Source organism: Myiozetetes cayanensis, unplaced genomic scaffold, assembly GCF_022539395.1.
Source record: "Myiozetetes cayanensis isolate MyiCay16 unplaced genomic scaffold, myiCay2020 scf23, whole genome shotgun sequence".
Taxonomy (NCBI): domain Eukaryota; kingdom Metazoa; phylum Chordata; class Aves; order Passeriformes; family Tyrannidae; genus Myiozetetes; species Myiozetetes cayanensis.
In genome coordinates this window covers 1,912,379-1,930,106 of record NW_026087445.1, presented here as the reverse complement: position 1 = coordinate 1,930,106, position 17,728 = coordinate 1,912,379, and the positions used below count along the sequence as shown (strand labels likewise).

At 48.5% G+C, this 17,728-nt stretch overlaps 1 protein-coding gene across 13 annotated transcripts in view; it reads right to left on the bottom strand.

The window, feature by feature from the left end:
• The window catches only part of CACNA1B (calcium voltage-gated channel subunit alpha1 B), a 283,230-nt gene that overhangs the window by 46,633 nt on the left and 218,869 nt on the right, over positions 1 to 17,728 (bottom strand). For all 13 annotated transcript variants that reach the window (XM_050319737.1, XM_050319741.1, XM_050319736.1 and 10 more), the window contains 7 exons: positions 15,638 to 15,798; positions 14,405 to 14,542; positions 13,331 to 13,532; positions 11,574 to 11,738; positions 10,441 to 10,551; positions 10,199 to 10,282; positions 221 to 337 (listed from right to left, as the gene is read on the bottom strand). In XM_050319737.1, coding sequence (XP_050175694.1) covers positions 221 to 337; positions 10,199 to 10,282; positions 10,441 to 10,551; positions 11,574 to 11,738; positions 13,331 to 13,532; positions 14,405 to 14,542; positions 15,638 to 15,798 — 978 coding nt within the window. The remainder of the gene's footprint in view (positions 1 to 220; positions 338 to 10,198; positions 10,283 to 10,440; positions 10,552 to 11,573; positions 11,739 to 13,330; positions 13,533 to 14,404; positions 14,543 to 15,637; positions 15,799 to 17,728) is intronic.

Sequence of the window (17,728 nt, the reverse complement as noted above, 5' to 3'; positions counted from 1 at the left end):
GTGCGCTCGCTGGAATCTGCACCAGCAGCTGTTTGGGACTCCACCAAAAATGCAGCGTTCAGGGGGGTGGTCAGTGCTACCCAGTTTGCTGCCCTGCAGAATGAATATCCCTGTGATGGAATAGTGGTGCAGAGGGAATTCCTTTGGCAAGGGGAGCTGGTTGATCCTCAGTGGAGGACTCCGCGGATGGGCCAAGCGCGACCCAAGTCCCCAAACTCACCTTAAAGGACTGCACAAATGTCCAGAGCAGGATTCGGATGGTGTAGCCCTGGCGGAGGAGTTTGATGAGTCTGGCTGCCCTGAAGAGCCTCAGGAAGCTGAGGTTGATGAAGTTGTCCTGCGGAAAGTAAAGGTTTTGTGTCCTTCAGAAATTAACGCGCTCGGAAACCACAGCCCGCGAAAAAAGAAATTAAAATTACCAGCTTCACGATCTAAGCAGCAAATCGGCCACCAGAAAACCTTCCAAAAGAAACATTCGTCAGTGCAGATCACTCCACATGCAGCAAGAATGAGAAAATCCCTCTCCACAAGAGCCCTCCCCTCTGCTACTGGGTCAGTGACAGAAAAGGCCCTTTGGTGCTGTCCATGGAGGTCTGATTTGCTTTGAGAAAGGCAGATTTTCTCCCCCCAGAGACTCAGGGAGAGGGAATGGTGCCATATTTTCATTTTGTAAGGAGTGAGGTTGTTTGGACGTCTTGGTCAGCTCTGAACTTAAGCCAAGACAGGCGTGTACAGCCTGTAATGTAACAAAGAAAGGCATTGTCCAGTGAAGATTCAAACATCCTTGAAGGAATGAGGATGTTTTCCAACCTGGAGGTTTTATATATGTTTATACAGAGAGTAACTGGACAGGTTCATCAAGGAGAAAGGGCACCAGAAAGACTTGTTGGGGAGATGGATCAATGGCAGCGAGTCAATTGGGGAGGTTGAGCTTTCAGCAGCAAGAGGATGCCTTAGGAACCTGCTGCTTTTTCAAATTGTCATTAAATGTGCCTTTGCAGGTGGATCAAAGAACTGCTGGAGACAGATTCAGATTTCCATTAGTTTTGGATGATTCTCCCCACCCCTCACCCCATTTTTTTTTTCTTTTCTTCAGGGAAAAGAGGTTTCTTGCCCCAATGAGCTAATCTAGAGAGGGTTCTTTCCAAAACAAAACATGCAAAAGCCAGATCCCTCTTGCCCTCCTATTTGAAGGAGATGAAAAATATTCCCCCTTTCCATACTGATCCCAATTCACTTATTTGTGAATCTCTGTTCACAGTCACTTTTTTGACTGAGTGAGCTAAAGAGAGAAAGCATCCCACTTTAAACTAGCAAGCAGTGAAGCAGAAAATATAATCATAAAGAGCTCTTGTTGGTAAAGATGAGCAAAAATAGTATTTCCCTTGTATTCTTGTTTTACCAGGAGACACCCAGTCATATCGAACTGACCCAGGTTTCTTGCTCGTTTGGCTACAGAGCTCATGCTGAAATTGGGGGGCTTGTTGGATCTATTCATTTCTTGAAATGCCAGCTCAGTTTTTGGGGCCATTAGCATTGCATTCCACCAATCCCATCAAAGAGTCCAAGAAATCAGTCTCAGGCATGCACTCGGTCTCTCTCAGGTTAAAAACACAAGCAGCTCAGAGTTAGGCACAGACCGTAAATCAGACTCAGTCCTCAAATAAAGAGAAAAGAGAAAAGCACAGGTATGTTCCATGAAAGAGCAGACAACACGGAGCTCATTCCAGTCAGCAGCAGGATCAGCTCTGGCAGGCAAAGCACAGGCAGGATTCCCCTGGGTTGCTGGAGGTCGGGAGAACAGGCACTCGAAATGTAACGCTCGTCTCGGAGCATCAGCTCGGCTTTGCTTCGCTCGTGGCTTACCTTCCCTTCACCAAACTCCAGCTGGACTCACCTTGGCACGTTAAGGGCCCGAGGGGCAGAGCTGGCACTCAGCTGGATAACGAGGTGCCATCAGCTAAGCTGGTCCCTGTCCCCCTGTTCCCCCTGCGGGGCTGATGAGCTCCACAGGGCAAGGCAGAGGTTTAACCCAGAGCCTGCTTTAACCACATCTTCCCAGCAGTGAGAACTGGGCCAGACTTTATGTGTCATTCACAGCACTTTCAGGCCTGGAAGGCTGACAGATTTTAAGCTTCAGAGCGGTGCTCAAGCCAGACCTTCCCTGTGCTCAAGCCTCATGCTCTTGTGAGGAGCACATGGACGGTGTCTGCAGGATCCATCACTCCCCTGACCCTGCTGTCCCTCCCTCTTGCCACGTTCCTGCAGCTTAACAGCAAGAACATTGTCTTGCTCAGACTTTGCTGTGGCCTCATAATCAGAGCTGACAGGATGCTCAACATCTGCTTTGGGCTGGGCTGCCTGAGAGGTCATGCTGAGCACGGGCTGTGCTTTACCCATGGAAAAGGGCTCTAAATGGGAAAGGGGTTCAGAACTGTGTAGTGATGCCTATAATCCCCCATTCCCTGGGATTTGGAGGGACAAACAGTCCGTACAGTTTTTATTCCCCAGCCTCTAAGCCTCCCTGTTTGACCCCTGCAGTTCCTAGGTGGCAGTGGGATCACTCACAACCCAGGCAAATCCCCCGACACCGGCACGGCTCGAAGGACCGTTCTCTGTTCGTGGGGAGGCCAAAATGCACTCTCTGGGGATGGGGAGGAAGTCTCTGCTTGTGCCACCCCCAGCACACCACGAGAAAACCCGTCCTTCGACACCTCAGCCCTCCAGGCAGGAGTTAGAGTCACATGCAGCTGAAGGGGAAACTCCACAGTGCGATATTTCTCGGGTACAAGGGTGGTTTGCATTGATTCTCCCCCCACTCAGCCACCCCTGTGATGCAACACAGTGATTGTCCAGGTCATTCTTCCCAGGTTTTTGGGTTGCTTTTCTGCTGCACAGATGCTCGTGGCTGTCTGGTCCTCACAACGGGCACCAGAGCTTTGGGATCGTGGGATCCACGTGACAACTCCAAAAATTGTGTTTGGAAAAGCATTTCCCCCAGGCATGGCCCTGTTTTCCTAAAAGAGGAAGGTCTGGCACTGAAGGTACCCACTCACCAGCCAGGGCCTGGGCACTGCCACCACTTCCCACAACAGGAGCTCAGATGAGTGATAAATCCCTGAACAAACTGCAAAGCAGGAGGGAAACGGAGAACAGACACCATGGATAACAAACTGGCCTTGATTGCTGTCCCACCACGGGCAGCCTCATCTTTTACCCTTTCTTAGGGTGTTTTCCTAGAATCACAGGTTGATTTGGGTTTGAAGGGAAATTAAAGATCATCTCATTCCACCCCCTGCCATGGGCAGGGACACCTCCACGAGCCCAAGTTGCTCCAACCTGGCCTTGGACACTTCCAGGGGCAGCCACAGCTTCTCTGGGCAACCTGTGCCAGGGCCTCCCCACCCTCATTGTAAGAAACTTCTTCCCAATATCCCATCTATCCCTGCTCTCTGGCAGCGGGAAGCCATTCCCCCTTGTGCTGGGATTCCAGTCCCTTGTCCCCAGTCCCTCTCCAGCTCTCCTGGAGCCCCTTTAGGCTCTGGAAGGGGCTCTCAGGTCTCCCTGGATCCTTCTCTTCTCCAGGTGAACTCCCCCAGCTCTCCCAGCCTGGCTCCAGAGCAGAGGGGCTCCAGCCCTCAGAGCATCTCCGTGGCTGCCTCTGGGCTCCAGCAGCTCCATGTCCTTGTTTTGTTGGGAGCCCCAGGGTTTTCCATGCTGAAAAGCAGAGAAGCCATGAAGAGCAGGGTGTGCAGCCACCGCCTGGGGCTGTTCCTCCAGCACCCTCAGCAGCAGAATGATCTCCTGCCCAGCACAGGAGCTGTGCCCACTGTCCCCAGGGGTGCAGAAAGAGCTCTGGGAAAAGAATCTAACCAGGCCAAGAATGGGATTGCTCAGGAAGCTTTAGCACTTCATCTGGCATCAACAAGAATTAAATTATTCTGTTGAGGAACTGCTGTCAAGGAAATGGCCTTGTTCCCATCTAACTGCCCATGGTGTTGCCAGGAGTGTTCCTGAACCTTGCACAGGGTCCTGGCTTCCTCTGAAGCTCAGGGAACCCATTGCTGATTTTAAGAGGCTGAAGATTTTTGCCACACTTGTCCGTGCCTTGAGGACTCTGCCACTGCAGTTACATCATATCAGTCCTTCCATCCTGAGCCTGGAGTGCTGGAAAAGTGATTTCCTGTGTGTGATACCCAGATCTCTCCTCATTCCCTACAGAATATCCTGAGCTGGAAGGACCCACAAGGATCACCCAGTCCAACCCCTGGTCCTGCACAGACACCCCAACAATCCCACCCTGTCCAAACCCTCCTGGAGCTCTGGCAGCCTTGGGGCTGTGCCCACTGCCCTGGGGAGCCTGTTCAGTGCCAACCACCCTCTGGGGGAAGAACTTTTTTCAAAAATCCACCCTGAGCCCTGCTCTGACACAGCTCCAGCCATTCCCTGGGTCCTGTCATTGCTCCCAGCACTTCCATCCACCACAGAAATTCCCTTCTTGGCTTGCACTGGGCAAATTTTAACTCACACATTGTCATTTTCTCCTTTGCTGCTTCCTAAGAATCCCCCTCCTTGTGACCCTCTGGGAACATTGATGGAGCTTCTGTGCAGCCTGGCATGAAGATCCACCCTGATTTGTGTCTTAAAAGCAACTGTGCAGCAGGAAATGCAGATGTTACAGATCCAAGAGCCATTGTCAGGTGGCCAAGCAAGGATTTTTGGTAAGCTTATGGTCTCCTTTGTGTTATTAACCATAGCCAAGATAATTAGGAATAGGAAAAAAATATATATATTTAGACTGCATTTTTCTTTATTCATTCTCTTTTGCCTAATTTATGATTTTCAAAGACCAAGGCCAGGATTTCCAAAGGCATCTTTGGAATCAGGCACTGAATTCCCAGTGGGATGTGGCTCCTGGTACTTCTCAGCTCTGTTCATAACAGGATTTATGTGTTTGAATTGAGATGTTTGGTTTTGCAGCCCAGGGACTGCATGTCCAAAATAATTCTACAGGCTGGTATCACAGGGAATTTTCCAAGTGGGGCAAAGATAATTTTTTTCTATAATTTCAACCATTTCTCTTTTGATTTGAGGGAAGCAAGCCTGTCATCACTTCAGAATGTTTCTGCTTTCTAATACAGGGCTTCAAATACCTGTAAATCTTAATTATGTCGTTTCTTTGGGCAGAAAGCATCTTGTTATAATAAACCCCAAAATCACTTTCCAAGGGCTGAATTTGGTGCCACCAGTTCTGAAGTGAAGCATTTCCCAGCCAGCCAATCTTCCCCAGTCCAGCTCATCCAGGAGCATCATTCCCATCCCGTTTTCCATGGAAATAAGGCAAGTGGGAGTCTCCCCTTCAGCAGAGTGGGGGGGAACAGAGAGCAGAGCTATTGGTAACTGTGTTTGCCTCACGTCACCAATTAGCCCAGGGAAGGAGGTGCAGAAAGAAGCCAGTTTGGGGCAGTGCTGCAAGTGAGGCTTTTTTCACCAGTGCAATCAGAAATCTAATCAAAAAGAAAAAAAAAGAAAAAAAAAAGACCAAAACCAAAAACCAAACAACTTCTCAAATCAAAAAAAAAATTTAAAAAAAATAATAAAAAAAAGAAAAACAAGAGAAAATAAAAGCAGAGGCTTGAAAGAATTGTTTAAATTCAATGGAACCAACCGTGTCCTATATGTGATGTTTTCATGGATGGATATTGGCAAGGTTTATTTACAAATTTGGGGTGGTTTTTTTTTTGGTTTTGAGCGGCAGGTGCACAACATACAGACGGAGACATGGTTTTCGCATTGTATGTTGATTGGATGGCGTGATTTCAGCAGGTAGATTAAGGAAAATAAAGAACAAAACAGGGAAACAAAAAGAGAAAATGAGTAATCAGGACAAGCAAAAAAGGAAACTCTGAAAATATCACTGGGGGAAAGGAAACTATCAGGGATCGGGGGAGGGGGTGTTATTTTATGGGAATTATATAAAGAAAAAATGCTTCAAACCAAAACAGGTTCTGAGATCCTAAAGGTAACACACACAGTGCAATAGTGATTTGCATTTCAGTTTGTAATGCAAATTGGGAGACAATTCACAGACACTTCTCAGGAGGGTTTGTTTAGGTTTTTTTGTTTTTTTTTTTTTATATTTCCAGGCATAGAAATAGATGTCAGTTTGCCAAACTCCCACTCAGGATGTGTCCACAAGGACACCCTCTCCTTAAAGCCACCTATTTTCCCTCGATTACTGAGAGGGTCAAAAAACTGACATTTGTGGGGTTTTTTTGCCTAAGGAAATAATAAAAAAAAAATACATATATATATATATATTCCACTACAATCACAAAGTAAATTACATATGACATGACTAAAAAAATTGAAACAAAGCAATTCATCAACACATTTCTTTTCCTTTTGTCTTTACTTTTCCGTGGGTTTAAAGTACCGATGGAGCAAAGCTGGTGGAAGCCAAGTCTCTCCAGAGGGGACCAAACCCCCCAGGTGAGCAGGTTTATTTACCTTGGAGAACCCTTTATAGCTGGAAAATACAGCCACGGGAAAAAAAAAATGTGGTGCTTTGTGAGCCTGATCTCGGTGTGACACCTGGAAAACAGCCCCTTCTCCAAGGGGAGCTGGAGGGCTCCAGGGGCTGCTGGTGCAGGACAGGTGTGGTGATGGTGACAAGAGGGCTGGATGCACGGGGAAGGACTAAAAAGAGCTGCCACCCAGCTGAGGGGAGGCTGGGGCTGAGGAGGGCAGATGGAGAGGAGGGAACTCTTCTGCTGGGCACACAGCTCTGGGGGGTGAGGAGTCAAGACCTGCTCTCCTCTCTGGGTATTCTCTGCACCCTGAGAGAGCTGCTGCACCCCTGGTCACACCCTGAGAAAGTGTTCATCCCCAGCCTGAGTTGCTGCTCTGCTTTACCTGGGAATGTAAAAAGGTTGGGAATACCAGGACAGGTTGGGCAGGGGCCGTGGGATGAAAGGTTTGAGGCCACACACTGGGGCTGTGCTCTGGGAATGAGGCACCCACCGATCCTCCCTTCAGTCCCTGCTCTCTGCAAACACCGTGTTCCCATCACTGCATCAGGCTTTTCAGCCCTTTTCTGCATTTTTAATTGGATTAAGTTGTATTTAAGTGACTCGGGTGCAACTTCATTTTAACAGATATTACAGAGGTGGTTTAAAGTGCAGCTCTGCCAGAATGTACCTACAGATATCTTTGGTTCCACTTTGCAGGCAGCAGAAAGGTGCTGGCGTTGCCAGGCAGATGTGGGACCCCTTGGGTTACCCCTGCTGTGTTTTGGGTGAGAACACCCCTTGCTGCAGCCTGTCATGGAGCCAACCACACGGGACAGCAGCAGAGTGCTGGGGCCTCCTGCTTGTCTTCCATCCTCAGGACTGGGAGGGGAGAACCATAAAACCACAGAATGCTTTGGGTTGAGAGGGACCTTAAAGTTCATCTCGTTCCACTCATGCCACGGGCAGGGACACATCCCACAGGGCCCATCCAACCTGGCCTTGAGGCCAGGAAGGCTTGTAGTGTTAGTGGAGACCCTGGTACAAGAGCACCTCCACCTCATTCCACTGGCTGAAGAACAAACTGCTCCGTGAGGGGCGTCCTGACAGCTGCCATCATTTGCTGCCACTGGTAATTCTGTCAAAAATGTGATTTTTGGGGCACCACTGCAACCCCCCAGTGGGGTGACTAAGCAGTGGTGCAGAGACCTGTGCATCAGTGTCAGCTTTAAGCAAACTAAGCCCCCTCAGCCCATTGTCCCTGCCTGAGGCTGGGATGGAGGTGGCAGGGGGTGCTGGTGGGGATGGCAGTGCTGCTGCAGCTGGGACTGGAGAGACATCAGGGAGGAGCTGTATGAAAGGAGTGTTGAAAAGCAAGTCTGGCAAGAAGGTGGGATGGGTGAGTGACCCCTGGACATTCTCTGTCTGCAGGGAAAAGCCTGTGGGAAGGAGACATGATGGCTACACAGAAATCAGAGAAGCAGGGAAGCTTTTAGGTTGGAAAAGATCTCTGAGATCATCAAGTCCCCAGCACTGCCAAGGCCACCTCTAAACCACCACATCCACACAGCTTTTAAATCCCTCCAGGGATGGGGACTGCACCACTGCCCTGGGCAGCTGTGCCAGTGGCTGACCACTCTTTGCATGAAGAAATCGTTCCTAATATCCAACCTAAACCTCCCCTGGTGCATCCTGAGGCTGTTTCCTCTTGTCCTGTCAGTTGTTACTTGGGAGAAGAGGCTGACCCCACCTGGCTGCTGCAGAAGGGGAATATTTAGAGAGAGCAGAGCTCAAGCAGGTCTGTAGACACAACCAGAGGACCAAGAGAGCAGGGGCTGGAGTGGTACTGGGCTTTTATATTATAGAGATGTTTGTGATCAGCTCCATATTGGACACTGTGGCAGGGGAAGGTGTCAACCTGCATAAGAAGGTCCTCTCTAATGTTTGACTTAAAAGAATCTGGCTACTCATAAACCAAAAACCTCTTCTTTTCCTGGGAGGAGAATGGAAAGGCAGATAAGTGCTTGGGAGCTTGACCCTGTTGGAGTTACTGACTGGGTTTAAGGGTAATTCACTCCAAATTGCTGCTGCCTTTGATGCTGGAAACCAGAGAAATCCCTGTGGAGGGGAAGGGTGATGCCATCAAATTCATAAATGCCTCACAGCCCAACCTGATCAGCCCATAGCCAACTTTCCAGATGCCAGGCACCCTCACTGAGGCCATCCCGTGGGAGCTGGAGGGAGAGGCAGTGGCCTGTTAACTGAGCAGGGAATGGGCAACACCCATGGCTGCAAAACAGCTCCACGAGGAGGATTTTAAGAAGCAGCACATGGGCTTGGTGTTGTGAAGGAGACACCTTCCTGTAGGGAAGACACCAATCTCAGAGAGAGCAGAGGCTCCTCATCCTGTGCTGCTTCCTCCCAGGAAAAGTGGCCAAAGGAAGGTGGAGGAGAAGTGTCAGTTTCTATTCGTGGCTCACTCGTGAATCTTGTCACAGATTTTCAAACCCCAGCAAAAGTTTGGCAAGAAAAAACATATCCCATGGCAGAGGGAGTGGAGACAAGCACCCAGTGCCTGCCCACAGCACTCAGAGAGGTGGCACCCAGACTTTGGGTTTGTTCTGAGTAGTTTAAACCTGCCTGCACTGAAAACAAAAGGGCAGTTCAAAGCCTGGAGGAGGATTCACCAGCTGGTAAATGAACACTTGTGTGGGGAGTAAAACTTTGGGGTTTGTGTGGGTTTCTGTACCAAGGGTAGGTAAAAATGTATTTTGTAAGGAGCAGTGGTATGGTCTTCACCACCATCTGTAAAGAGCACAGTTCTTAGCACACACAGAACAGATCTATCAGCAAATCCCAGGAGACTGAGAGAAAAAAAAGTTATGGCAGAGTTCAAATTCATCACATACAGATACAACATGCACTGGGAGAGGAGCAATTTATAAATTGGATAATGTCAGGGTGTCATGGCTGGAGTCAGATATTTGCTGCCCTTATGGAAAAATCCTTTAGAATTTAATAATTTCATGGCAAGTCGTGTGATCTGCTGGGCTCATTAGCAAGGAGACAGCTGTCCCTATAGGGCCGGCCAAAAATCCCCTGGGAGAGTTGTTTGCTTATTAAATTTTAATTTGTTTATTTAATTAATTGGTTCTTAATGGCCCCACGGAGATTTGTGCATGTGACAGCAACACTCCCTGAACCCAGACTGTGTGGGATCTGCATTCCCATCACCTCTGCCTTTCTCACTCCTCACCCTCACCCTGCCCATGGCCAGGCAGGAGCCCCGAGGGCCACGAGGGGAGCGTGTGTGTGCCCTGCAAAGCACCTCACACCATAACACAGCAGAGCCCTTTTGGGGCTTTCCCCTCTATTAAATTCCACAGGATTTTTCCCATTAATAGGCAAAAAATGGCCTGGGGACAGATTTGCTGAAGGAGAAAGAGCTGCTTCCTGGCAGAGGCAGCGGCACTGTCGTTCTCATCAGAGCCTCTCACACGAGTCTTTGGGGCGGGCAGCTGTGCTCAGCTCCCTGGAAAGAGCAGAGCTGATGGGAACTGGCTGCCAGGTCACCCAAGGACATCCCAAATCCCAGAGGGCAGCTCTAGGGAATGAGGCTGGTAGAGGGAGGAGGTGCAATGTCTTGACAGGGCCCGGCTTTGTTTGCAAACGGAGCGAACGGTACTTACCGCAATCTCTGTTACTAAAATATCAGTAATACTTCCCAACACTGTGACAAAATCAAAGACATTCCAGGCATCTCGGAAGTAATTCTGCCAAAGGAAAGCACAAGGGAGGTGGGGGGGGGGATAGAGGGAATCCAGGGGTTATTTCTTGGTTGTTTTTTGGGTTTTTTTTTTGGGGGGGAGGGTTGTTTTTAAATGCACGTGGAGGGAGGAAGGGGGCGAAGGTAAAGGAGGAAGGCACGTACCAGCACACCAAAGGCAATGATCTTCAGCACACATTCCATGGAAAACATGGATGTAAACACGATATTCAGGCATTTCAGCATTTCTTCATATGCTTCTGGAGCATCATAGAACTAAAGCAGGATGGAAGAAAAGCTGTTACTGGAGGATCACGTGCAGGATGAAACCTCTCTCCCAGCTGGCTTGCTCCTGCGAGTTTTAGTGTCAGATTTTGTGCTCAGTTTAAGCAAGATTTGGGGTTGCAAAAAGTTATTCATGTCTCTCCAGAAGGACACTCCTCCCTACATCCTATCCCAGATGGAGATATCCCCAGAACTGGAGCTGCTGGTGGACATCCCCCTGTAAGCACAACATGGGCCAGGAGGGAGGAAGGGCATTTTCCAAACCAGAGGACAAGTGCAGCACTGTGTTTCATTCCAGAGGACCCTAAGAATAAGGTGACCCCATGACTGTGAAGATACTTTAAGACAGGCAAAGGAGAGGAGGGAACATCATACACAATATGCCTCCACCTGCATCTCCCTCCTGAGCACTGTGGATCACATCCCAGAGTTCTGATGATGTCGCAAAATTGAGTCACTTCATAGAATCACAGACTGGTTTGGGTTGGAAAGGACCTTAAAGTCCATCTCAGTCCACCCCCTGCCATGGCTGGGGACACCTTCCACTAGGCCAGGTTGCTCCAAGCCCCTCCAACCTGGCCTTGGACACTTGCAGGGATGGGGCAGCCACAGCTTCTCTGGGCCATTCTTCCCAATATCCCACCTAAACCTCTTCCCTTTCAGTTTGAATTTCCTCGGCATGACCGGATTTTGAGCATCCCCAAGTCATGGCCCTGCTCTGCAGCAGGAAGCCCAGGCTGAGCTGGAGCTCAGGACCTGCAGAGCCCAGTTCCCACCCCACTGAAGGAGCCAAACCAACACCGAGCATGGGAATGTTCACAGGATCCCATCACAGCTGAACCACCTCCCTTTGGGGTTCATGAAGGAATCCCACCAGGAATATGAGGAGCGGTGGTTGCTCCTGTTGATCCCCCGCCTCCACCAGCTCTCAGGTCAGGAGTACAAATCCTCTCCATCCACCACCACATTCAGCACCCAAAAATTGCCCAGGATTCAGTTAAGATCCCACTGACCTTCATCATGAGGACGATGGTGTTGAGGGCGATCATGACCATGATAAAATACTCGAAGGGAGGGGACACCACGAATTTCCACATCTTGTACTGGAAGGATTGCTTGTTCTGGGGCATGTACCGGGTCAGGGGCTTGGCACTTATGGCAAAGTCTATGCAGGCCCTCTACAAAACAGAAATGGGGTGAAAAATGACAGGAAAAGGGCTGGGAGTCTCCATCCCTCGGGATAGGGTTGGGAGAGCAAGCAGAGAATTCAGAGGGTGGGATTTCTAAGTGGCTGCTCCTGTAAAATCCAGCAAAGAATCCCCAAATCATACCAAATGTTGCTGGGATATTAAACCCCCAACACTCCTATGGTCCCCTGCAGTCCTAGGAGACCACCTTCCATCAGAGCCCAGATCCTGGTAGGTCCCAATCCCTTCCCTAAGTGGTTTTAAATCCAGGGGTTCACTCCAGAAAACACCGAATTCCTCCTGATGGGTAATTGTAGAAACAAGGGGGGATGTTATCTAAAGTAAAGATGTTATCTGTGGGTTAAAAAACTTATTGTGAGACTCAGGTGTGTTCTCACACCTGCACAGCTCAGAATGTTTCATAAAATGTGGGCTGAGCCCAACTAATGAATTAACCACCAAATAGCTCTGGGTGAACTCTCAAAGACCCCCTTAATTGGCTATTTCTGCTCACATTATTAAGAATATAAAACTGCATTAAAAATTGGTTTCTACCCACAAGAAGTTTTGATTCTGGAGGATTTAATTGTCCCATTTTCGAAACCTTATATCACTGCACTTTCTGCTCAGTTGAAAAATAACATGGGTTAAGCATCTCTAAATATTCTGCTTTATTTTGGACTTTTTTGTCATATGGACAAACGAGGAACTAATTAATAATTGAATAAAAATTCATCTCTTTTCATCAAAAATCAGGTTCCACTTTCAAGGTGCATGAAAAGAGATGGTTCTTTGCACAACAGGTCGTTGAGGCTGTGGGACCCCAGACAGAGGATGTTGCAGATGCTGGAAATCTGCTTGGGTTCAGAAGGAAACTGGATACATCCAGGGAAGGAAGATTGACAGATGACACTAACTAAATTAAAAACATGTCCAGCTCGGGACATTCCTGACCTGAAAATGATGGGATTTGCTGGAGCATTCAAGAAAAGCCTCTTATCTTAGTCTTACACTGTTCTCAAGGCATCTACTTTTGGGGGAAATCTCAGCCTGGGGAGAGGAGCTTTCTCTGGGGAGCCAAAGCAGTTGTGGTTTGGTTTCTAAAAGGCCAAAGATTTGTCTCCTTTCACACCCACATTCTTGAGCAAACATGGAATGCAGGACTGGTTTGGGTTGGAAGGGACCTTAAAGCTCATCCAGTCCCATCCCCTGCCATGGGCAGGGACACCTTCCACCAGCCCAGGTTGCTCCAAGCCCCCTCCAACGTGGCCTTGGACACTTGCAGGGATGGGGCAGCCACAGCTTCTCTGCCCAACCTGTGCCAGTGCAGGTCCATGGTCTCTTTGCAGCAGAGCTGTGGCCCAAGGGGACATGTGACATGTGACAATGGTCACTCGGGGGCTTTCCCTGGCTTTGTTTCTATGCAAAAGCTGACAGTCAGTCATTTGTTTGATCTTCACACCTCAAACCCTCAGATAACCACTGCTCTCCACCCCCCTGGGCACAGGTGAGATGAAGAGGGAGCTTCCACTGGTGCTCTGAGCCCCCCAGGTGCCAACTGTGCATTCCAAAGCCGTGGGTACCTCGTTTTTCTCGAGGCTGCACTCTGACATCACTTTATCTCCTTGCTCTTGGAAGGTGATGATGATTAAAGCCACAAAGATGTTCACAAAGAAAAAAGGGAAGACAACAAAATACACCACGTAAAAGATGGACATTTCCATCCTGTAGCCAGGGCTGGGACCCTGCTCCTCGTAGGTGGCGTCCACCGAGTGCTTCAACACGCTGCAATCAAGGGCAGAGAGAGGAGAAAAGTCACCAAAAAGCACCGTGAAGCACCTCAAAGTCACTCACTGGCCTTCACTCAACGTGGAGGGTTGTCCACATATGCTCAGGTCAAACCCCTTCCCATGTGTATGGCTGGGAAGGAGTTTTCCTTGAGGATATTTTTATAGGAAACCCTTCCTGGCCTCACCATTCTGCAGAATGATGGAGATTTGCTAAGTACAGATCCACTGATCCCCCCTGGCCAAGGGGAGAGGATGCAGGGGGATCTGGCTTCTCTTCTCTGGTCAACAGGGGTGAAGGGAAAGTGGGAAAAGAGAGGTATTGATGATGTCTGAGGAGGGGAACACAGTGAGGGACTGGAAAAGGGAGACTGCTGCTGGTTTATTCTTTATTTTCACAGAATATGCTGAGTTGGAAGGGACCCACAAGGGTATTTTATGAAATAGTTGAACGTGGAAGACAGGGAAACCCTGACCTCAAATTGCACTCCACGTGTCCCAGCAGCAAAGTGTGCCAAAATAAAGTCACATGCTGAGCAGTAAATATCATTTGGGGACTGTCATACTCTCAGCACAGGTCACAATACTTTTCCCCCCTCGTTTTCTTACATTTCCACGAGCAGCTTTACACCTGGCAAAGGTGGGCAAGTCCAAAAGCCTGAAGCAAGTACTGAGAACTGCCTGAGCATCAGAAGAACAGCGAGAAGAACGCAGATTTCACCCAGTGCTGATTCAGCCAGCGATCACACACAGGAGGGAAAAGCTTAGCTGAGCAAAGCCTCTCCTCATTTCCCACTTACAGGCCCCTCAGAGCTGTGGGAAGGTGCCTTCACCTCCCCAGCCGTGCCCCTGCCACGGGTGGGTACTCACGTTGGCCACCCTTCCCCCGTGGACACGGTGAAGAGCGTGAGCAGAGCCCAGAGCACGTTGTCATAGTGGAACTCGTATTTTTTCCATTCCCTGGGCTGAGCCTCCACCTCATTTTTTTCATAATCGAGGTACTGACCCCTAAGAAAAAAGAGATTTGGAGCAAATGAGGGAATGAAACCCAAATCAGCCGTTTCTTGTGGGTCACTGGGGAGCATCCAGAAGCCCCAGTGGCACAGGGATTAAAGGCAGCCCCCCTAGGCTTGTGACAAAATCCAGGCCAAATTTTTGAGCCATTTTCAGCCACAGGAACTGCATCTGAGGTCTAGAAATAAAAAAAAATTGTAATCAGGGCATTCAGCCATTCGTTAGGCAAAGCCAGCAGTTAACAGCTGGTCCCCAAATCGTGTGACCCCACAGAAAACTGTGCTGCTTCTTGGGGAAAAGGATCTGGTTCCTACTTCAGGGTTGGAACTAAATCCTAAAGGGGTCTTGTTTTAGGGGCCAAGGGACCTGGCATCTGGAGAGCTGCCCTCCAACCTACACCTTTGTGTGATTTCTTTCCATATTTACATCATTCCAAATGTATTTACATCATTGCAGGGAAGTGACAGCCCCTGTGACTGCTGGGATCCCACCAGGGACAGGCCCTGCATGCACGAGGCAGCAGGAGAGGGATGGGCAGAGCTGGGCAGTGCTGAGGATGTGCTTTGGGTGCCAAGAAAAAAGGCAAATGAGGAAGATGCACACTGAGGTAACACACCTTGAGCCTGCTGGAAGGGCAAAACATGACAGGGCTTTTAAGGTATTCAATCCCTTTTCTCACTAATTAGGAGCTCTTTGACTTCCTAAGCTTCTGATTATTCAGTCATTATGTTTTTCCAGTTCGTAGGAGTTGTAAAAATCAAGGCAACAGGCGGAAAGAGGAGTCACACTGTCAAAAACCCTTCAAAGACCCTTCATTTAAAAATCACACCTAGACCTCCTTGGGAGGGAAGGTGACTCCCCTGCATCCTTAAGCATTTAGGGAAGCATTTGCTGGATCAGAGCCAGCAATGACACAGCTATTAAAGAAGAAAAAGGAGAATTCACCTCTAGGGTAGCTGTGCTGAAGTGTTGCTCTCACTTACAGGAGTCTCTTGGTGCTCAGCAGCTGATGCAGCTCTGGATGAACCTGAGGAGCTGCTGCTGGAGGAGGAAAGTTGCTGCCCACCCTGGCCCTGCCCCCAGCTGTACCTGCAGTCCTTCTCCAGCTCCTTGGACTCGTCAGTGCAGTAGAAGAATCTGCCCTTGAAGAGCTGCACAGCAATGACGGCAAAAATGAACATGAAGAGCATGTAAACGATGAGGATGTTGAGGACGTTCTTCAGGGAGTTCACCACACAGTCAAAGACAGCCTGGGGGGGGAGGAGAACAAGGTCAAGGGGTTGGGAGAGAGGAAAAGTGCATCCAACAGCTTGGCATCCATCTGACCACACTTCATACACCCCTGGAATCACCGGTTTGGGTTGGAAGGGACCTTAAAGTCCATCTCATTCCACCCCCTGCCACGGGCAGGGACACCTTCCACTATCACAGGTGGCTCCAAGTCCCATCCAGCCTGGCCTTGGACACTTGCAGGGATGGGGCAGCCACAGCTGCTCTGGGAATTCCACCCCAGGGAAGAATTCCTTCCCAATATCCAACCTAAATCTCTCTCCCTTGGGAGCCATCACCCAACCCTCAACCCATGGGTGGGTTCATGGAACTTGCCCACCAAGGGTTTGCCCAAACACATCTCAAAGCTGTGAGAAATAACTCCAGCTTCCTTCATCTCCTGCTTTCTTGGCAAGTTTGGCTGTGCCACTGCATTTTCTGGTGCTGCCTATAAAATTTATAAAGACAATCACAGCTTGTTGAGATAAATATTCATCCTAAACAAACACTCCCATGGCCAATTATGAAATGAAAATTGTACCTGTGTTTATTTTACTCACTTACTGGATAAGTAAAAACTGCTTGAATAATATGGAAAATATACCAGATACAAACCAGATGCTTTGAATAATATTTTTCTAAAGAACTTTCTCTCAAAATTGAGTGTGACTAACCCACGTGTCACATCTGAACTCCCTGCAAAGAACTCCTCAAAGACATTTATTACTTGGTTATTAGTCCCTGATTCAGTGTTACAAGTAATTTGCAGTTTGATTTTAGTCTGAGAAGTTGGTCATCATAATAGAAATGGAGTGGTCTTACTGCCCAAGCTCAGGGTTAGCACAATAGGAATGGAATGACTAATTCCCAAAATTACACTCCTGAAGCAACCCAGAAACCCTGAATTAAAACACTGGGAATATCTCTGATCAGCCCATTAATCTTGCTGATTGTTTCTCACAAGACCACATCCAGAGGGAATAAAAAAAAATAAATTGAAATTGTCCTGTTTCTTGTTATTTGGGAGCAGAGCCCGACCACCACCCTGGCTCCCCCCTCCTGTCAGGGATTGCAGAGCCAGAAGGTCCCCCCTGAGCCTCCTTTTCTCCAGGCTGAGCCCCCCCAGCTCCCTCAGCCGCTCCTGCTGCTCCAGCCCCTTCCCAGCTCCGTTCCCTTCCCTGGACATGCTCCAGCCCCTCGGTGTCTTCTGCCCAAAACTGACCCAAGTTCACTTCAAAACCCACATAAACACAACTTCTGCTTCACAGAAAGATTTCTGAGTATTTCTTCAGAAATTAGAAAACCACTCTGTAAAACGGCTTGAAAATCAGAATTCAATAAAATCAAGTGTTCTGTGTCCTGCTGGAGGACTGAGCCCCTGCTGACTAATTTTTTTTTTACCTCAGAGCTTTACCTTTGAAATTTCTAACCAAATGAAGACCATTTTCTGCATTCTTCAACATTAATGTTCCTTATCTTTTCAGAGACATTTAGTATGCATAAAATCAGAATTATTTCAGCCAAAAAGCAATGAGCTGACCCTCATTTTGATGTGCAAACAGGAATTGTCAGACAAAAGCACCACTGCTTTCCCCCCACCTCTCACAGAATATTCAGTAGGTATTCAAGAGTTCCCAAACCTCAGAAATTATTGAATTTTGTTAACTCCTTCCCTTCTCTGTTTCCAGGGAGTGGCTGTACCTCAGAGTGTTGTTGAAATGGTGTTGAATGAGTAGCCACAGGTCACTATGTTTATTTTAATTTGTAGCTTAGAGGTGAAAAGGTACAGCTCTAAAACCCTGGACTATGGATTATTTCCTAGAAAGATGAGCAGATTAAAACTCCTCTCACAGCAGTGACATTTCTCTTTTGACAGCCCGTGGAAAATCCTGCAATATTCATGTTAAACTC